This window comes from Styela clava, chromosome 2 (genome assembly GCF_964204865.1).
Source record: "Styela clava chromosome 2, kaStyClav1.hap1.2, whole genome shotgun sequence".
Lineage (NCBI taxonomy): Eukaryota > Metazoa > Chordata > Ascidiacea > Stolidobranchia > Styelidae > Styela > Styela clava.
Genome location: NC_135251.1, coordinates 378,997 through 401,976, shown reverse-complemented (window position 1 = coordinate 401,976; position 22,980 = coordinate 378,997). Strand labels below are relative to the sequence as shown.

The 22,980-nt window shown below is 33.8% G+C and overlaps 1 protein-coding gene and 1 long non-coding RNA gene across 2 annotated transcripts in view; both read right to left on the bottom strand.

Annotated features, from left to right (window-relative positions):
• Positions 1 to 406: 406 nt before the first annotated feature.
• On the bottom strand, positions 407 to 2,650 carry LOC144419853 (uncharacterized). Its single transcript, XR_013474320.1, has 2 exons — positions 2,556 to 2,650; positions 407 to 2,042 (listed from the first exon to the last, which is right to left on the bottom strand). It is a non-coding gene; the product is annotated as an uncharacterized LOC144419853 (long non-coding RNA).
• A 393-nt stretch (positions 2,651 to 3,043) lies between these two features.
• LOC120336061 (NACHT, LRR and PYD domains-containing protein 3-like) overlaps positions 3,044 to 22,980 on the bottom strand; it is a 39,582-nt gene continuing 19,645 nt past the window's right edge. Inside the window, exons 5-14 of the mRNA XM_078110272.1 lie at positions 21,852 to 22,019; positions 15,595 to 15,762; positions 13,462 to 13,629; positions 10,413 to 10,592; positions 9,549 to 9,663; positions 8,834 to 8,906; positions 7,875 to 7,957; positions 6,563 to 6,826; positions 3,635 to 4,423; positions 3,044 to 3,156 (exon numbers count right to left, since the gene is read on the bottom strand). Coding sequence (XP_077966398.1) covers positions 3,044 to 3,156; positions 3,635 to 4,423; positions 6,563 to 6,826; positions 7,875 to 7,957; positions 8,834 to 8,906; positions 9,549 to 9,663; positions 10,413 to 10,592; positions 13,462 to 13,629; positions 15,595 to 15,762; positions 21,852 to 22,019 — 2,121 coding nt within the window. The remainder of the gene's footprint in view (positions 3,157 to 3,634; positions 4,424 to 6,562; positions 6,827 to 7,874; positions 7,958 to 8,833; positions 8,907 to 9,548; positions 9,664 to 10,412; positions 10,593 to 13,461; positions 13,630 to 15,594; positions 15,763 to 21,851; positions 22,020 to 22,980) is intronic.

Genomic DNA, 22,980 nt, shown 5'->3' with positions numbered 1-22,980 from the left:
ATATAGAAAACCTATATACATTAGGGAGGATTGAGGATTGGATAAGTTGAAATATTTAACCAATATTTATTTACATTCCAATACAGCAAGATTAGGTACAGTGCTGTCAATCATGATAAACAAGAAATGTACAGTACATGAAAATTTAAAAAGCAGATGTATACAAAAAAAATGGAAATTTACAATAAGCTTTGCATGTCATTGGGATATTTTTGTAGCATTTTTTTACCAGTGAAAGTCCGTTTTGTGTCCAATAATAGAAGTGAAATTCAAAGAACCAACTGACATGATAGCACCAAGAACAACGTTAGCCTATACCGCCAAAACTAAAGGCTGTTGAAAACTTGGGATTTTTTTTTTCGTTATTTTTTACTTTTTTCCTTTTGTTTATATTACAAAATTTAGGGAACACATCAATTTTTTTAATTTTTACTACTGTTTTTTATTTTTTTTTGATATTTTATATTTTTTAAACATGAAATTTTTTTTTTGGCTATTTTTTTTTTCACGTGGAGAAACACACGTAATTATAGAGAAAACCTAGGTACAGCAGTTGTCAATCATGATAAACAAAAAATGTACAGTGCAAGAAAATTTTAAAAGCTGATGTTCACAAAACAAAAAATGGAAATTCGCAATAAGCATTGCTTGTCATTTTGACATGTATCACCATTATAATATAACTAGAATTTATCATTGATATCTCTTGTTAATTTACATAGATTAGGGGCAAAGTTACACTGAGCTCCAGTAGAGTCCTCAGCTACAGATTTTTAGGAAATAATCGCAGTATCTAAAATTCATATGAATGTTCTAAAATATACACAGGAATAATAGATATCAGTAGTTGACAATAGTTGAAAAACATAAGAGCAAAAGTTGATAATGCATTTAACAACAAAAATTAATAAAAATTTAACAATAGCTATATAAAACGAGTCACGATTATGTTATTAACTTGAAAATTTTTTTTTACTTATTGATTTTTTTATTTTTTTTATTTTTTTTTTATATTTTGAAAATTGAAGCAAATGTGAAGTTTCAAATAAAACTTATATACAGTATTCAAATACAGCAAGATTATGTACAGTAGTTGTCAATCATGAAAAACTAAAAATCTCAAGTAAATAATGAAAGTTGACATGCCATCAAAATTGTAATTGCATAAAAACTTCTTAATCTGGTCGATATAAAAACAATACACATAATGTTCTGGAAAAGCTTAAAGTGAGTTTGTTGTGGCTCACTAAAAATTGTACATAAAAAGCTAAAGCATGCTGCACTCAGCCTAATTTTCAAATTTATCAGATGACAAGGACTTGTATGGAAAAATGAAAAGACATGCAAATCAGGATTTGGTGCAGAATTTCACAAAATGCTGTAAATTATTAAATATTGGGCGCTCCAGAATTATTCGTACCAATGTGGGGATCAAGTGAGGCGAAGTAAAGCAAAGGGAAAATGCTCTGGTACAGAAACTTCGGGTTGTATGGCTATTGTAATGGCTGCCCAAAACACTCATTCTACAAAGATTATCGTTGTGAGCTTATGGGGTCAAATCTAGTGAGGACTTAGTGTAAGCAAGAGAATTTGCAGAAATCGTCACTGTGACAGGATGGCACATATCACCAAGAGTCAGTTTATACGTCTCCGCAATACAAGCCTATGAACCTACAATGATGAACTGATTTGCTACTCTCAACATTTCACATGAAAATGGTTTATAAAATTTTTGCTTAAATTCTATTATTACTGAAAAATTTGACTATTTAGAGAACTATTTTGTGAGTTAATTTTTTCAATATTTAATCCCTTTACTACATGTTGAGGTCCATAATATGTTCCAGGATAAGGGGTATGAACTGCAGGATCATTCGGCATTCAGTCCAAGGTTGTTGGAGTAATTAAAAGTCGAATATGACTCTTTAGTTTAACGTTACGCGACATGCCCTGCAACATTTGTATCTTAGCATTGTCTCATGTGTTTAGTCCAGGAAACTTCTCATGTTTTTGAAGGAGTTTTCAGCAAAGATCATCAGAATCTAAAAAAATTGTTCATTTAGATGAGGTTGGAAACTAAATAATTTGATTGCAAAAATGGTGCTCAGTTGAGAAATATCACAACAATTTTCTATGTGGTATTTGTATAAGGCATTAGAAAGGCAACTATCACATATATCGTTTATCACAAATGAAATTGAGGAAAAACCTGGCTAATTTCCTGCAAACATATTACAGTTTTAGGGGTCATTGATCGTCCACAAATATATAACGTCGCCTTGGCACACTGGGCGTTTCACAAGTTTCTATTCATTCTAACTCCCCAGAACTCCCCCAAAGAGAACCTGGGAAGTACACTTCTCACAGTACAGTACACATATCCAAAATACGAATCCAGAAAATATGAATCATGCAGACAAAATGTGTCATTGTTTCATCTAAAATGACTTCAATAATTATTCCAGCTTATCAGAGACTTTTGGTTTAGTATGATTTGAGAAAATACTAATTTGGGGAGACTGAAAAAATGCTTATGGCGGTGGCATTTCACCTACCGTTATCACTTTCATGTTGTAGTGGTTCATTCAATTGTGGTTCTCTTGCTTGGTTTCCACCAACTGCACCAGGTTGTCTTTGTTCATTTTGCCCCTTAAAACAAATATTTCATATCAACTATATGACATAGATCACTTATTGACAATGACTTATTGACAGTGTTATAAAGCGCAGAATTATATCAATTAACTATAAGGTCAGAATATTTCATATGAAATAGTGATCTTGATATCCCATAGTTTCTATGAGGGTTTGCTATCACCATAAAATATAACTGTCTATCAACATTAAAATCCATGTTAAACATTCTCAAAGTCACCAAGTATAAATTGACAAGAAGTTTGATGCCTCTATGATAAGCCACATATTTTCTCCAAACAAGGCGCTAAGGGAGATGCCAAGAGAGGCTAAATTTAAATCGACATTGAGTTTTTGTCAGGTTGACTCGCCCAACCTACTTATTACATGAAATACAATAAAAATACAATTAAAGGAAATACCAATTAAATCTCACCATTTGCTGATTGTTATGATTTCCCGGTAGATTCACATTTCCAATATTTGCTCCAGCAAAGTTGACAGGTGGAGGTCCTCCTCCCTCTACGAATATAAGAATAGAAAAATGTTTATTGTAAAAAATATTTATTATAATGATTGCTTTTGGTCCTAGTATAATCAAACCGAAGATGGTGAGTAGGTTCTCAAGATAATGCACAGCTAATATAAGAAACCTATGATTTTGTGAATATTGAAAATTCGAAAAATAAACTTCAACTTTACATCCTACAAAGGGTTACCTTCTACTTAGCTTGAACTAGTGCTTCCCAACCTTTTAATATCGCGGCCCACTTTCACAGAGAGTTTTACTTTGCGGGCCACCTTTCAGAGGCTAAAATAAGTCGAGGTGCTGAACACACAACACAAAAAGGACAGACGAAATTTTACTCAATGCAAAACCTGAGCTTAGGCAATGCCTGGAAAATCATTTTTAATTCTGTCGCGGGTCAAACAAAATCTGAACAACACGATAACAAATTTTTGAGGAACCACTAGGTTAAGGAGCAGAGTCATCACTTACCTGCGGGTGGTAATGGAAAATCAAAGTCTTGCATTTCATGCAAAACGTCATTTTTCAAAACTCTGCAAATGATGAGTCTTTCAGGATATTCTTGCAAATTAGGAAGAAGACGGTATTTTAATTTATGTCTCTGGGATGTTAGAAATGCGTCGTTACAATCGAATTGTCCGTGGGGCATATTGAATTGTAAACCTTCTCGTCCCCGATCAATCTGTAACTCGAGGCGAAGTTTGTCACCAGTTTCCAAAGGGATTGGATTGAACCAAATTGGAGCAAGACGTGCCCCTAGTTCTCTGAAATGGGATCTGATTCTTGTTTCAACAGTCTCACATTGGCCATAAAATGTGAAATAAAAGTCATTTTTGTTTGAAATATAGAGACAGTTATCCACAATGACCTGTTGTTTGCCAATTAGCCATTTTAACCACTTGATGGCGACAGTGAATAGACTAAACTTTCTACATCGAAATTCTATGCTGTTATCCTCTGTGATTCGATCAGGAATAATAATGTCCCAGTCAGTTTTACTTGAGAAATGTAATATGTCAATTTTGTCTTTTTCCAGACCGACGCACCATGACTTGATTTGCACGATCGCATCTTTGAAAAATTTGGAATCTGCACTGATATCGAAAAAAGGTGTGATACCAATGTATTCTTTGGGGCATATTGAATTGTCTATTCCAACCGACAGCCATACCTTTGTTCGTTTGTTGAAAGTTCCACTAGGGAACGTGACTTTGCATTCGTTCAGTCTCATGGAGCCACCAGCAACTTCAATGTTTACTACTAAAAAAATAGATTTGTTTTATAATGCGGCAAAAATTGAATTATGACAGGTTCCAAAGTTATTTTAAAAACCTTTCCAATGTCATTGGGATTTCTATGGGAAAGCAGACATCAAATCATATGGCAAACCACGGACGGCACTTGTTCGATAACCAGTCCATGTCAGGTAAGGGAATAGCCAGTAATTCGTTTCAGATGCATCCATCCATTAGGGAAAAGGGGTCATTGGCTACAAAATGAGAAGATTGCTAATTACTGAAATAAAATGCAAGAAGTAGCTTGAGCAGGAAATGGGTACTTGGACATAAATCACGGCAGGCTTAGCTCTAATTTCACTGTCATTTGAACATTTGGCGCAAAGAAGGCAAAATATAGAAAGGGCTTGCTAGCACTGGAAATGCGACAAAATATTTGTTACCATAAGTTATTAGAGCAACAGGATTAGAATTTTCAATTGTTTTTTCTCAGTTCAACCAGGTATGGAAAAATGTATCCACATTCAGGAATAAAAAAATGATTCGGTTTCATAAATTTAGATTGCTTGTATGACCAGAGCACGATATATTTTCATTAATTACATTTAAGGGAAGAGGATGGTGTTTAGGAGACATAATAGTAGTGGTTTCTGCATGAATTTTTCAGTACTCCCAAAGTATGTTGACCAAGATGGCAGACACTGTAACGTAGTATGTGTACCAGGTTAGTATCAGGCCATAATTCCAGGTACAAATACTGCAGGAGTCACTTGGTTAGTCCCAAAACTCAGTATGTGTACCAGGTTAGAATTAGGCCATAATTCCAGGTACAAATACTGCAGGAGTCACTTGGTTAGTCTCAGAACTCAATATGTTTACCAGGTTAGAATTAGGCCATAATTCCAGGTACAAATATTGCAGGAGTCACTTGGCTAGTCCCAGAACTCAATATTTGTACCAGGTTAGGATTGGGCCATTATTCCAGGTACAAATACTGCAGGAGTCACTTGGCTAGTCCCAGAACTCAATATTTGTACCAGGTCAGGATTAGGCCATAATTCCAGGTACAAATACTGCAGAAGTCACTTGGCTAGTCCCAGAACTCAATATTTGTACCAGGTTAGGATTAGGCCATAATTCCAGGTACAAATACTGTGGGAGTCACTTGGCTAGACCCCGAACTCAATATGTGTACCAGGTCAGGATTAGGCCATAATTCCAGGTACAAATTCTGCAGGAGTCACTTGGCTAGTCCCAGAATTCAATATTTGTACCAGGTCAGGATTAGGCCATAATTCCAGGTACAAATACTGCAGAAGTCACTTGGCTAGTCCCAGAACTCAATATGTATACCAGGTTAGGATCAGCCATAATTCCAGGTACAAATACTATGGGAGTCACTTGGCTAGTCCCAGAACTCAATATGTGTAACAGGTTAGGATTAGGCCATAATTCCAGGTACAAATACTGTGGGAGTCACTTGGCTAGTCCCAGAACTCATAATAGAAATAAAAAAAGGAAAATTGTAATGAAAATATGGCCTAACCCTAACCTGGTACACATACAACGTTCTGGTGTATCTTGGTTAACATACTTCGTGGGTGCAATTATTTCACATAACAGCTTGACGTAGTGCAGTAGAACATCAGTGAACAAATCTTGAACTACCACAAATGGTAGAATAAAAACACTGTGCCTTGGTCAACGGATGTAAATCATTTTCATTTCGAAAAAATGTCATTTTGAAACCACTGAATTTATGCCAATAAGCCTTTTTCTCATTACAAATATACAGCATTGATATGTATGGCAATTCATATTTAATTGATTTTTTGCTATTCCAAATACTTGCCCAAAATTTTTTTTTGAGTCCCAAGTAAAGTTGCTATGGCTGTTATTCGAGTTCGAATGAGTGAGTTACTTGAGTCCCCCCAACATTGCTACCAAGGCTCACAGATGACCGATTAATATGTCATAGAAACAACATTGTCAGACGCAAATTGCAACCCTAAGTTGTTAGAATGAAAATGCTTGCTATTTGTTATAATAATGATGATGGGGGGGGGGGGGGCATCATACTGATACACTCACTATTTATTAGAACAACAAAGAAGTTGAATTATGAGGTTGCTACTTCACCTAATGATTAATGGCCAGAACTTACATTTGATAACATTCTTTGACTGTGTTTTTATGCCAGAGTTTCCCAATTCATCTCTGGCCCAGACTTGGAAACGATATTTTTTACCAAGTGTAGGTGACTTCATTCTATACTGAGGAACCTCTGTAGTGTGAGTCTCTCCAAGCTTCACATCATCGCAGAAGATTTCTATGTTGTATAGAACGTTTCTGTCAGATACTTCATTCCAGGTCAAAAGAATGTCGGATCCACTTCTTTGAGACGAAACATTTTTAATTTGCGGCAAAGCTAAAAATAAATATTTCGACTTAGCATACTTCAATAAAAAAAATGTTCAATATAAGCTGTGAACTTAAAATTATTTCTGGGCAATTTATACAAAATTCAAAAACAAAATCGAATATAAAATAGTAGTGAGTAGCAATTCAGATATTTTTGAATCAATAAAGCAGGCTTACAAAAAACAACTGTGAATGACTTTTTCAAGCAAAAGCGAAATACAAAGATTCATGTGCAACTAATAGGAAATCTAAGACTCAGTTAGCGATATATGCTAAAAGCAGGATAAAACGTTTTCATTGGAATTGGAGCTGAAGTGATATTTGCAAACTCAAAGTCAGGAGTAGAAGTTGGAATGTTAAATTATCTGGGTAATACGGTAATTTTAGACTGTTATGAATTTTTTACTGAAACTTAAAAACATGAGGTGGCCCAAGCGTTCCTAACAGTGTATTAAAAAGGCATGCACACGGCAATTAATTATAAATAAAATTTGATTTCCTTGTAGTTTGGAGCTGGAGTTGATATCTTCTCCAACCTGGAGTGGGTTATATTTGTCCAGTTTAGCAGTTGATTTGCCAAACCTTACTATTTGTGTGAAAATTTGGTTGAGGACAGATTCAATTATTTCAGGGGTCTGCAACAGGTGGCTCGCGAGCCATAAACCGTTCCATCAAGCTATTCGGTGTGGCCCTTTTCAGCATTCAATTCCCCGTCCCCAAGAATAAAATCCCAATCCGACTGTTTATGTTGACAGTTCTGACAAAGCTGATCTTAACAAACTATGCAAGATCTTGAAGTTTCCAATGTCCCACTAAACTGTTACATAAATGGGATTCTTTATTGTGGTAATTTTTCAATATTTTATGTTTATGGAAAAACTAAATTAATTGTCTGGCCTAGCTAGATGTCTGAAGTTGGTCATATGGCCCACCAGCAAAAAATGTTGCACACCCCCTGTATTATTTCAACATCTCAATGGTTCAGCACTTGCTCATAATTACAAGCATTTAACTCAGACCAACGCCATCAGATTCTATTAAAACAGCTGACTTACTATGCTGTGTTGGCTTTGCAGGTTGTTCAGTTACTTCTTTATCTGATTGTTCTGCTTCTTCTTCAGACAGTGGGAGTCCACTTCTGAAGATAAAAATGGAGAATGCAAATGTATTGATTTTGATCCATTGGTTAAAATAACAGCCCCTATTACTCGATTTCAAAACCCTTCTCCCCTCACCCACAGTGTTAAAGATTGTGCACCAGGTAAGCTGGTGGGCATGGGCTTTAAAGCAAAGATTTCTAACCTGTGATAGATAATAAGTTCAACACTTTAACCACTAGGCCAGAGGTTCCCATGACGCAAAAATAAACCAAATTGTGTTAAACATAGCTGATATATGATTGAATTTTTTACATATTGTATTTATTATAAAAGTTTTATTATTTCTCATTTTAAATGATGTGTGTATGAAGATATATGCTTATCAACAAGCAAAGCTGAGCAATTTGTCGACTTGACATCAGATTTTAATGACTTATATGAATTTTGTTCAAGCACTGTTTGAAATGGCCACAAGTGCAACCTCCTATCTCTGCAAAACTGGGTTTTCAGCAGTGGTGTCAATCAAAACAAAATACCGGTTACGTTCGGACATAGAGAGAGAAATGCATGTGCATAACAAGTATATTTTTTCGCTTTGAAAAGATGTGTTCAGAGCAACTGTTGCACACCTCTCATTAAATAAATAAGTGTGAATGTTTTTTAATGGCATTCCATTTTCTTGAGGCGCACATATTGACAAACTTTAAAAAGCATAAAATGCACATTAACGATCACAAAATTCAGTTTTATTCAAAGGCAGCAAGTTTCATGTACGTGTACCACGATTTTTTCCCTGATAATTTAGCGCCGTACGAACATAAAGTTTGGGAACCGCTGCACTAGGCAATCACTATCTTTGATAATTGAAATATAGGTGAGCATTATATATCATACAAAGTACTGTTATATCTAACCTGGGACTTCCTACTTCTTGTAAAGTCGCTACATTTTCTCCAGTATTTTCAAAACTGTCTGCATATGGTGATCCTGAGAAAGGATAATAAATGATTATCAAAAAATGATGATACTATTTTAGACTCTGTTTTGAGCTATTTAACATCGTTTATCAGAAAATATGATAGAATTTCCTATTTTACCCGAAAAAAAAAGGTAAATCAATAATGCGGCTTATACAGTGAACGATGGCCTCTCGTCCAGCTACCAGTCCATGTCGCGTATGGGATTAATTAGCTAGTTATTTGTTTCAGATGCAAGGACTTGATGATGAAGGAAGCTCAATAAACCAGTGGGTTGGGGTTAGGAACCACTATTTGACGACATGAAATTCAGAAAACCTCTCGCACCTAATTATCCCCAAGATCCGAAACTGTGAACCGAGCCAGATAATCAGATTGGTATGCCAAGCATTCATCCATAACAATGCTCTGCAACCAAATGTAACACCTTGGAAACAATTTATATTTTCCCATGAAAATAATTTTGAATATCCTAGATTTATATTCAATCATATCACACTGAAAATTTTGTTCGATATTTCCATCTTTATTTAACATAAAATCCCCCCAAAAATGAACACTACTTGATGACCATAACTAAAATACTTGATGACCATTACATACTTATCATACCATAGCACCGCTCAATTTAAAAAACATGTTTAAAACTTACCAAATTCAGCTTTTGAAGTTTTGGCCGGAAGTTGTTTAGAAAAAACATTAGTTGTAGCATCTGCTGAATTGCTTTGACTTTTGAGTATTGTTCTATCCAACCTAATTTCTACTCCCTGTAAGGAATAAAGTTTTAATACGAGATTAGCACTAAGGAAGCGGCACAATATTTAAACAGACAATGGTATCTAATGATTCCAGTGCTGAAATTCGATGCATTTTTCCATAAAACCATACTATATAAAAGTGCTGCTTATTTCATCAAGAATTCTTCCATTTATTGAAAAACTTTCAAAATTTGCATACTTCATCTTATCTTTGATTACCCACTAAACTGACAGTCTAGTGACTTGGTAGTTCATTAAAATAAGAATTATTGTGAAAAATTAGTAAATTCATTTCAAATTTAGACTTTTGCTTGGCGAAACAGAAACACAAATGAATCTTGATACAAAACCTTGATATTGTAAAATTTTTGTTATTGGTTTCATTTGATAAAAAAAAAAATTAAGCATCTATGCAGTAGAGCAGGATGAATGATAAATTTTGGTAACTAAAAAGATGTACTATGAAGTTGTTCTTTTTATCAAAGCACAAATAAACATATTTAAAATATAGCAAATATTGAATATCTGCAACACAATCGCATCGACTGCGATGACACTATATTTTAATTACTCCTTTAAAGAATTGAAATGACACCAATGGAAATAACGCCAATGGAAATAACTTCGGTTAAACTTTAAAGTGTTCAGTTCAGCATGAACAATTTAGACTTGCAGTTTATTTCATATTTCACACAAATTGTTGATTTCATGTCTGTCCCATATTTTATATCTAGATTATCGCAGAAAGAATTTCAAACCTCAGATCCAATTTCATTCAATTGATTCTGCAATATTTTTATATCTTCATTTGCTATTTCCCATTGTTGCAATGATAACTCCTTTGTAACATTAGGAAGCAGATTTGCAACTGCAACAATATCTTCATGGTTTGCAGTATGATATTTATTCAGAGCTCCATCCAGATACAACTGATCAATCTGTTGAAATAAACAAATACAAAGAACAATCAGACATGGATAAAATATATAACAGCCATATTTATCATAGTTTTGCCAAACCCATATTATTCATATTACACAGAAATGCATTGTAACATTAAATACAGCCTGGTGCTAGAAGTTGGGAGTTTTCTTCAAGGGAGAAACAAAAGTTATCAAAATTCAATGTTTTCGCTGTGTAGCATTTTTTATGGTGGAATCAATTGTAATTCACAAATCGCTAACATTTGTAATCATTAAACAAAATTGAAAAATCATTGTTAACTCAGTGCAAAAAGTCAAATTTGAAATTTCAAAAACAGACAAGCTCTTGTGACATTAAATACCTAGCCAGGTGCCAGAAGTCAAAGGTTGTTTTGGAAGGTAATTTATTGATTCTGTACTAAAGACCAAAGATTAAAGTCACAAGGTTTGTTGTCACAAGATTTGTTGTGAAAAGGTATGCTTAATTTATGTCCCAAAGGCCTAATTGGCCTGTCTCATTAGAATTTACTAAAATACAACGGACATGCGAACATATATAATATCAGAATTACTCCTTCCATTGTAAATTTCAAAAGATTTATAGCGTTAATAGTGCTTCAATCAGTCATCAGTAATTTATTTCTCCACAAATGCTAAATGTGTGCCGTACATATACAGCTTAGAATAAAATAGAATAGGAATAGCATCTCAGCGAGGAGAACATTTAAGTACGGTCAGTAAATCCAGAGGCGCAAGTCAATGTAAAAATAGAGACTACAAGCACCATTGAGCGTGGTAACCATGACAACTGCTCACCCGGGGCACTGGCAGCTGATTAGATTAGGTACGGGTTTGAGTTTTCAAGGATGCATAAGATAGGATTTGCAAAGTGCAGGCGTGTATAAAATGTTAACTAATTAATTTACCCATTTGATGAGAAGAGATTATGAAACATGAACCTCGTACTGTCATTGTGCTTGAGTAAAAGATGAGTACCATAACTCTGTGTGAAATTATTAAGATTAATGATTCTAATCAGTGAATTGAATATTCAACGAAATGCGGGTAACTATAAAGACTATAATATGAAACAGTTATTCAGGGGTTCTGCAACAAGCAGGCAATGAAATGTTTAACAACAATCGGGAATAGTGTAGAGGTGTAACCATTCAAAATAAAGGTATTTGTCATGCACAAAATATAACGTTTATTAACAACTTAGCATAAAAGCACTAACTAGCTGATTTGAGATCAAGGTTTATTGTACATCTATGGCCTGGAAATTATTGTTTTGAATGTCATACTGCACCCAATATTATATATGGGTGATATCCTCAGAACACTCCTACCTATCGCATGGAATATGTCCATGCAATGGTACCAATTAGCAGAGAAATACACTATAAAACTACGGTAATTATAGAATGAGATTTAAAAAGTCACAAATCACATAGAACGACTATTCCAGGTACTGACGACTCAATAGTTATGAATCTGGTCAATTGTTTAGCTGAAAATGACGAGAAAATGGAATACCAACACGACAATAACTGGGAGATGTGGCAACAGCAGATTGGTAAAAGAGGAGAGCATGAGTTTTTTATATTTTGCTATTCGGAAATTCGGTTTTCTATTCGAAAATTTGGGTGGCTCCGTCAGGTAACTATCTAATTATAATAACACATATAAAAATTCCTAATAATTATAAAATTCCTCGTTTTGCATCTTATAGGCCTACTGTTTTTTAATATTAAATTTGACGACAGTGATACATCATAAAAGGCTGACCTTGGGGTTGTAGGTCAAAATAACTGCATTTAATGAAGTGGTAGCAATTGGCATTAATACGCAACATAGTGAAATTCATATTCAAATTTGACAAACTTGGTAAAAATCCGCATTTAGAAAGTTGACCCACCCTTGTAACTTTGAATATAGCCTGGTGCCAGAAGTTGGAAGTTTTTATCAAGTGAGGATAAATAGATATTAAAATTCAATGTTTCAGTCAAGTGACAATTTTTTTGATCAAACCGATTGTATTCCATATCTTGGTAGCATTTGGAATCAATAAACAAAATTGAAAAATTATTTTCAACTTAGAGCAACATAGTCATATTACGGTAATATTTCAAAAACAGAAATGCTTTTGTTGTCCAACCTTCAATGTTGGAAATAAGTAGCTTTTTAGAATTGTTATCATTCATCATTTAATGTTTGAAATCTGTTACCTTCTGTTCCAAATTCCAATCTGAATTGCATTCAAATTTTCAGAAAAAGGTGTTATGACTCTTTTCAACGCCGTTCACTCTAAACCAGGTTATGTACAATTGTTCACTGATATCTGTTAGATGGAAATACTATTTCCTATTTCCTTCTCTTTTTTTAAGAGATATCCGTAAACAGTAAGCAGTTGTACATGGCGTAATTTAGAGTGAATGACGATGATAAGAGTCATATAGGACATTTTTCTCAAAAAATATATTTAATGAGTAGTACTCAAAAAAATAATACTTCGCTAATTTGGTTCTAAAAAATTTTTTCAATGAATTATACTTGGAAAATTCATCAGAAAAAAATCTAATATATTTTAAGTACGATATAGGGCAATTTCGGGTATTTCACACAATGACAGAACAAGACTCAACAGAACCGTATTGGTAAGGAGAATTAGTTATTATGCATTTCAAACAAATTTAAAAAAAACGAGCAGGCCTGAAAACTAGTCTTAAAAACGATAAACTTAGAATTGTAGAGGTTTTTCATAAATTCCACCATGCAATACAATTTTGGGTTATGAAAGTGTAAAACTATAACATATAAAAAAATCAAAATTTCCTCCAACCCTTGTTAAAACGTTAATTATGTCATTATTATTGTGTTATACCTCTGTGTTTCCCAAGGATGATTTGAAAGCTTCTAGTTGATCTGATGACAGGTTGCAGTAGTTAAGGTTTAACACTTCAACACAGGATTGATTGGAAAGTATTTGTCCAACTGATGATAAACCTTCAACTCCCATGTTTTTGTTTCCACTCAGCCCCAACTCCTTGATCTATAAAGAGACAAGAATAATTTATAAACCATGAAATCTATAAATGGTTCTCTACTGAGTGAGAAATTATGAACTTCTCAAACTGAAAGTAGTTTTAGATGCAAAATATAACATTAATATTTCATAGAAAATACCGTTGAATTCAAAAACAAAATCTGAACTACAAAACTGGACATATCAGAATTAAAATCTGTAAGTTCAGAATAGTTGAATCCCATGTCAACAACTGCACGAGATGAAATGATTGAGCAATTATGAAATCCTTGAAACTCATAGAAGAGAACAAAAATATTGTTACTGGTATATCAAAACAGTCACACTTGCAGGTATGAATTTCAAATTTCAAAAGTCAAAAAATGTTTTGACCTGCCTTGGCTCACTATGAGATAACAAAATTCCTAAAAAGTTTAGCATTTGCGAAAATTTCTCGCAGTTTTTGCAGGGAAGTGCACTTATAGTAAACAAAAAAAAATTGTAAGCTCATACTATAGCTTAAAATACAAAAAGTTTAAAAATTAAGTTTTGTTTTTTCACTTTAATACAAAAATCACCATTGGGTGAAATAGCGATCGGGTCGTTGCTGCAAGTCATGTCAATTGGACAAAAACTCAGCTAATTCTGTGAAGTTTCATTGAAAATATTTCTAAAAACTTTTTAATTCCTGATCAAGCATATTCATTGTGTACAGCGTATTTCTATTCAACTATTTGAGTGGCTCCGTCTGGTAATCATCTAATTATAATAACACATATAAAAATTTCTAATAGTTCATACAAATTAGAAAATTGATCCTTTTGCATCTTATGGGCCTACCGTTTTTTAATATTAAGTTTGACGACAGTGATATATCATAAAATGCTGACCTAACTCTGAATGGCCTTGGGGTTGTAGGTCAAAATATTTGCATTTAATGAAGTGGTAGCAATTGGCATTTATACACAACATAGTGAAATTCATATTCAAATTTGACGAAACTTGATCAAAATCCGCATTTTGAAAGTTGACGCGCCCCTGTAACTTCAAATATAGCCTGGTGCCAGAAGTTGGGAGTTTTTATCAAGTGATAATCAATCGATATCAAAATTCAATGTTTCAGTCAAGTGACAATTTTTTTGGTGGTCAAACCGATTGTATTTCATATTTTGGTAGCATTTGAATCAATAAACAAAATTGTAAATTTATTTTCAACTCAGAGCAACATGTTCAAATTACAGTAATATTTCAGAAACAGAAATACTTTTGTTGCCCAACCTTCACTGTTGGAAATAAGTAGCATGTTAGAATTGCTATCATTCATCATTTAATGTTTAAAATGTTCCAAATTTTAATCTGAATTGCATTCAAAATTTCAGAAAAATGTGTTATATGACTCTTTTCAACGCCGTTTGGGCTACGAAAGTGTTATGTACAATTGTTCACTGATATCTGTTAGAAGGAAATACTATTTCCTATTTCCTTCTTCTTTTTTAACAGATATCAGTGAACAGTTGTTTAGGGCCTAATTTAGAGTGAATGACTTTGATAAGCGTCATATAGAACATTTTTCTCATAAAATATATTTAATGATAAGTACTCAAGAAAAGAATCCTTTGCTAATTTGGTTCTAAAATTTTCTTCTAATCAATTAAACTTGGAAATTCATCAGAAAAAATTTAATATATTTTAAGTACGATCTAGGGCAATTTCAGGTATTTCACACAATCACAGAACAAGACTCAACAGAAACGAATTGGTCAGAAGAATTGGTTACTATGTTTTTCAAACAAATTTGCAAAAAAACATTTAGGCCTGGGAACTATTATTAAAAAAATAAATTTAAAATTGTAGAGGTTTTTCTTAAATTCCACCATGTAAACCAATTTTGGGTTATGAAAGTGTAAATCTATAACATATTAAAAAATCAAACTCAAAATTTCTTCCAACCCATTTAAAAAGGTTAATTATGCGATTATTATTGTTTTATACCTCTGTGTTGCCCAAGGACAATTTGAAAGCTTGTAGTTGATCTGATGACAGGTTGCAGTTTTTAAGGTCCAACGATATAACACAGGATTGATTGGAAAGTATTTGTCCAACTGATGATAAACCTTCAACTCCCATGTTTGTGTTTTCATGCAGCCCCAATTCCTTGATCTAAAAAGAAACAAGAATAATTTATAAACCATAAAATCCATAAATGGCTCTCTACTGAGTAAGAATAAAAAAATTAAGAACTTCTCAAACTGAAAGAAGTTTTCGATACAAAACATACCATTAATATTTCATGAAAATAACGTTGAATTTAAAAACAAAATCTGAACTACAAAACTAGACATATCAGAATTAAAATCTGTAAATTCGGAATAGTTGAATCCCATGTTAACAACTGCACGAGATGAATGAATGAGCAATTATGAAATCCTTGAAACTCATAGAACAGAACAAAAATATTGTTACCGGTATATCAAAACAGTCACACTTGCAGGTATGAATTTCGAGTTTCAAAAGTCAAACAATGTTTTGACCTGCCTTTGCTTACTATGAGATAACAAAATTCCTAAAAAGTTTAGCATTAGCGAAAATTTCTCGCAGTTTTTGCAGGAAAGTGCACTTATAGTCAACAAAGAAAAATTGTGAGCGCATACTATAGCTTAAAATACAATATTTGAAAATCAAGGTTTTTTTTTTCACTTTAATACAAAAATCACCATTGGGTGAAATAGCGATCGGGACGTTGCTGCAAGCAATGTCAATTGGACAAAAACTCAGCTAATTCTGTGAAGTTTCATTGAAAATATTTCTAAAAATTTTTAGTTCCTGATCAAGCATATTCATTGTGTACAGCGGTTTTCTATATGGAAATTTGGGTGGCTTCGTCTGGTAACCATCTAATTATTTTTACACATATAAAAATTTCTATAAATGGTTCTTTACTGAGTGAGAAATAAAAAAAAACAAGCCAGTAGTCACCCGGTAGTCACCCAACGGTGGCGCGATTAACTAAGTGAGCGGGTTGGTTAAAAAGTCCAATTCATTTTGAGCGCTGCACGTTTTGTAGACATACTTACGTGACTGATATGCGGTGACTAAAAATTGGAAAAAATCATGTTCATTAAAATCCCTAAGGCTTCTCCAGTTTATGGAGTATCGAGACCAAAGACGACCTATTGGAAAGCGTATTTTTCTGTGCAGAAGGTAGCGATCTTGAAATTTCAAATAAGTTAACAATTGAACGGCGATAAGTTGGGAAAAAAATGGAAATTTCTTAACGATCGGCGCGTTATTCGTCGTTGTCATGGAAACGAAACCTCCATTTGGACTTTCTATGAAACGCACAATACTAGGGTGACATGATAACCCACGTGAGAAATTTCATCCCGATTGGTCCAGACAGATACACAGACAGAACGAATGAACATTTACAAACTGGAAGTGGTTATTCGTGGAATTTCTAGGTTTTGATTCACGATATTCTAGTAATATTCTAGACCAGGGTGGTCCAAACCCAGGCCCGCGGGCCAGATGGTAATCAAAAATCGCATTTGGTGTTGTTTCATCATAGAATTAACCAGAAAAATCTTTTGGCATATTGTTATATCACCAATGTCACTGAATTGAACAGTGTTCTTGGGCGAGTAGCGAAGTTGAATGATGTGCTTGTCAGTCTAAGTTGTTATCTGGATTTCTATCTTTTTGGTCACGAATATATGCTAACAATTTTGGTATCATAGAAAACTTAAAATTGAATTAGCTTGGTTGGCTATGTCTGATAACTAATACTAATGTCATGGCCTTACAATATAATTCATGCCGGGTGTTTTTTGCAGCCCGCCTGAACAGTATTACAAAAAATGCTGGCTATATGTCAGAACATTTAGTAATTACCCTCCTGTACCTCACATTTGGTAATCAATCAATCTGCAGTTATTTATTTGTGAGTTATTTTGCAAACTGACGAATTCAAACATATTTTTAACTGAATGTGTGTGGGGGGTACCACAATGCTTGCTTGATATGTCGGCAAGTTTTGTCGGTGACAAAAGAATATAATTTAAAACAGCATTTTAGAATCTTGTGAGCAATGAGCATTTTCCAAAGTTAAGATTTTACTTTAAAAATCCTATCGCTGTTCAAAAGCACTTACATTTGCGAAAACACTTTTACCGTTATGGAGAGTTTGAAATCTTACACTATACGTAGATATAAAAAGTATTTTGCTAGTTTTAGTAAGTTTTTTGGTGGTTTTTGCATGATTTAGCTTGATAAATGACAAATACTGATCAAGGTGGCTAATCAATTTTGTGGCCCCTGGAGCCGACAACCTTGGACCACCCTGTTCTAGACCTTACCATTGAATTTGAAATCGAAAAAAAAATCAAACTACAATAGTAGAAAGATCAGAATCGATATATATTGGGTGGCCACTCAAACACTGAGAATTCAGACCCATGTTGTCAAATAGAACGGAAGCTTGAGCTTTCTCACCATCCTTTTGTGTATTTGTAATATAATTTTGGCGCTAGTGGGAACATATCAAATAGAAAGGCCTGCCACCACCCCCTACTTTTTCCTAATGCCTCAATATATATTTTTATTTATTTCAACCAACAAAACCCTTCCGTAAGCTTTAAAATATAGCAAACTGATGACGAAGTAACGCATCTCTCATGCGTAGCAAACCAGTCGTAAGCGAAATATATTCAGGAGACTATGATTAAATACCTAGTCAGGTGCCAGAGGTAAAAGGTTACTTTGAATGGCAATTCATAAAGTCTGTATAAAAGACTAAAAGTTAAAGTTTGTCACAAAGTTTGTTATGAAAAGGCAAGCTTAATTTATGCTTACAGGCCTAATTGGCCTGTCTCATTAGAATTTACTTAAATACAATGGGACATACGAACATTCATGATATCAAAATTAATCCTTCCATTGTAAATGTCAGAAGAATTATAGCGTTAATAGTGCTTCAATCAGTGTCACATACATATACAGCTTAGAATAGAATATGAATAGCATCCCAGTGAGAAGAACGTTTAAGTACCCAGAAGCGGTCTAGTAAATCCAGAGGCGCTAGTCAATGTAAAAATAGAGATTACAAGCACCATTAAGCGTGGTAACCATGATAACTGCTCACACGGGGCACTGGCAGCTGATTGGATTAGGTACGAGTTTGAGTTTTCAAGGATGCATAAGGTAGGATTTACAAAGTGCAGGCGTGGATAAAATGTTAACTACTTAATTTACCCATTTGATAAGAAGAGAATATGAAACATGAAATCGTACTGTCAGCGTGCTTGAGTAAAAGATGAGTACCATAACTCTGTGTGAAATTATTGAGACTAATGATTTTAATCAGTGAATTGAATATTCAACGAAATGTGGGTAACAATAAATACTGTAATATGAAACAGTTATTATGGGGTTTCGCAACAAGCAGTCGATGAAATGTTTAGCAACAATTGAGAATAGTGTAGAGGTGTAACAATTCAAAATAAAGGTAGTTGTAATGCACAAAATATAACATTTATTAACAACTCAGCATAAAAGGACTAACTAACTGGTTTGAGATCAAGGTTCATTGTACATCTATGGCCTGGAAATTATTGTTTTGAATGTCATACTGCACCCAATATTATATATGGGTGATATCCTCAGAACACTCCTATCTATCGCATGAAATATGTCCATGCAATGGTACCAATTAGCGGAGAAATACACTATATAGAATGAGATTTAAAAAGTCACAAATCACATGACTATTCAAGGTACTAAAGACTCAGTAGCTAGGAATATGGTTAATTGTTTAGCTGAAAATGGTGAGAAAATGGAATACCAACACGACATTAACTGGGATATAAGGCAGCAGCAGATTTTTATATTTTGCTTTCAACGCTTCGTAGGGGTGGTTGAAATAAATGTAATATTCTGTGGCTCAAGCCTATTGAAATGAACAGTTCTATATCTGATCAGGTGAAAATTAAATGCGGACATGGAACAAATAAAACTTTCAATGTTGCAAATAAATAGTATTTCAGATTTGTCATCATTCACTATTTATTGTTTAAAATCTGTTACTTTCTGTTCCAAATTTTAATCTATCTTTTCATCATTTTTCTATTGAACACTCAAACTAGAAAGCAACTTTTGGAGATGATAGGATAACATGGGAAATACAAATTTACACGCATGGGCGTAATGTCATAGTAGTAAGAGCTTTAGATTTAAATAGTCGCACTTGCAGGTATGAAATTCAAAAGTCAAAAAATGTTTTGACCTGTCTTTGCTCACTATGAGATAACAAAATTCTGAAAAGTTTGGGATTTGCGAAATTTCTTGCAGTTTTTGCAAGGAAGTGCGCTTATAGTAAACAAAGAAAAATTTTAAGCTCATACTATAGCTTGAAACACAAAATATTTAAAATTCAAGTTTTGTTTTTTCCCTTTAATACAAAAATCACCATTGGGTGAAATAGCGATCGGGTCGTTGCTGCAAGCCATGTCAATTGGACAAAAACTAAGCTAATTCTGTGAAGTTTCATTGAAAATATTTCTAAAAACTATTTAGTTCCAGATCAAGCATATTCATTGTGTACAGCGGTTTTCTATTCGAAAATTTAGGGGGCTCCGTCTGGTAACCATCTAATTATTTTTAAACATATAAAAAATTTTATAAATGGTTCTTTACTGAGTGAGAAATAAAAACAAGCCGGTAGGCACCCAGGATCTCCGCTGATAGTTGGGGCCCGCACCTAGCTACTTACTGCCATCCATAGAAACTTGAGGATCTTTAACTGTGGGGGCGATTAACTAAGTGAGCGGGTTGGTTAAAAAGTCCAATTCATTTTGAGCGCTGCGCGTTTTGTGAACATACTTACAGGACTGATATGCGGTTACTAAAAATTGGAAAGAATCATGTTCATTAAAATCCCTAAGGCTTCTCCAGTTTATGGAGTATCGAGACCAAAACGACTTATTTGAAAGCGTATTTGTGCAGAAGGTAGCGTTCTTGAAATTTTAACTTAATTAACAAGTGAACGGCATTAGTTGGAAAAAAATGGAAATTTCTCAATGCGCGTTATTCGTCAGTGTCATGGAAACGAAACCTCCATCCGGACTTTCTATGAAACATGAAACTTTCTATGTGAAAAATTTCATCCCGATTGGTCCAGACAGATACACAGACAGAACGACTGATAATAAAAGGGTCTCCTAGAGCGGAGATCCATTATGAACATTTACAAACTGGAAGTGATTTTTCATGGAATTTCTAGGTTTCGATTCACGATATTCTAGACCAGGGTGGTCCAAACCCAGGCCCGCGAGCCAGATGGTAATCAAAATTCACATTTGGTGTTGTTTCTTCATAGAATTAACCAGAAAAATCTTTTGGCATATTGTTATATCACCAATGTCACTGAATTGAACAGTGTTCTTAGGCGACTACCAAAGTTGAATGATGTGCTTGGCAGTCTAAATTGTTATCTGGATTTCTATATTTTTGGTCACGAATATATGCTAACAGTTTTGGTATCATAGAAAACTAAAAATCGAATTAGCTTGGTTGGCTATGTCTGATAACTACCGGTAATATTAATGTCATGGCCTAACAATATAATTCATGCCATTTCAATCTGAGTTGCATTCAAATTTTCAGAAAAATGTGTTATATGACTCTTTTCAATGCCGTTCACTCCAAACCAGGTTTTGTACAATTGTTCACTGATATCTGTTAGAAGGTAATACTATTTCCTTATCCTTTTTTAAAATATATCAGTGAACAGTTGTACAGGGCCTAATTTAGGGTGAATGGTGTTGATAAGAGTCATATAGAACATTTTTGTCAAAAAATATATTTAATGATAAGTACTCAAGAAAAGAGTACTTTGCTAATTTGGTTCTAAAATTTTCTTTCAATCAATTAATCTTGGAAAATCATCAGAAAATAATTTAGTACGATATAGGGCAATTTCGCGTATTTCACACATTCACAGAACAAGACTCAACAGAACCGAATTGATCAGAAGAATTGGTTATTATGTTTTTCAAACAAATCTTTGAATAAACAAGTAGGCCTGAAAACTATTATTTAAAGAAGGTAAATTTAAAATTTTTTTCATAAATCCCACCATGCAATCCAATTTTGGGTTATGAAAGTGTAAAACTATAACATATTGAAAAATCAAAATTTCCTCCAACCCTTGTTAAAACGTTACCGGTAATTATGTCATTATTATTGTGTTATACCTCTGTGTTTCCCAAGGATGATTTGAAAGCTTGTAGTTGATCTGATGACAGGTTGCAGTTGCCAAGGCCCAAGTGTTTAACACAGGATTGATTGGAAAGTATTTGTCCAACTGAAGATAAACCTTCAACTCCCATGTTTGTGTTTTCATTCAGCCACAACTTCATGATCTATAAAGAGACAAGAATAATTTATAAACCATGAAATCTATAAATGGTTCTCTACTGAGTGAGAAATTATGAACTTCTCAAACTGAAAGTAGTTTTAGATGCAAAATATAACATTAATATTTCATAGAAAATACCGTTGAATTCAAAAACAAAATCTGAACTACAAAACTAGACATATCAGAATTAAAATCTGTAAATTTGGAATAGCTGAATCCCATGTTAACAACTGCACGAGGTGAAAAATTGAGCAATTATGAAATCCTTAAAACTCATAGAACAGAACAAAAATATTGTTATATCAAAACAGTCACACTATGAGATAAAAAATTTCTAAAAAGTTTAGCATTTGTGAAAATTTCTCGTAGTTTTTGCAGGGAAGTGCACTTATAGTAAACAAAGAAAAATTGTAAGCTCATACTATAGCTTAAAACACAAAAAATTTGAAAATCAAGTTTTGTTTTTTCACTTTAATACAAAAATCACCATTGGGTGAAATAGCGATCGAGTCGTTGCTGCAAGTCATGTCAATTGGACAAAAACTCAAGCTAATTCTGTGAAGTTTCATTAAAAATATTTCTGAAAACGTTTTAGTTCCTGATCAAGCATATTCATTGTATACAGCGGTTTTCTATTCGGATATTTGGGTGGCTCCGTCTGGTAAACATCTAATTATTTTTGCACGTTTAAAAATGTCTATAAATGGTTTTTTACTGAGTAGGAAATAAAAACAAGCCGGAAGTCACCCAGGATCTCAGATGATAGTTGGGGCCTGCACTTAGCTACTTATTGCCATTCATAGAAACTTGAGGATCTTTAACGGTGGCGCAATTAACTAAGTGAGCAGGTTGGTTGAAAAGTCCAATTCATTTTAAGCCCTGCACGTTTTGTAGACATACTTACGTGACTGATATGCGGTGACTAAAAATTGGAAAGAATCATGTTCATTAAGATCCCTAAGGCT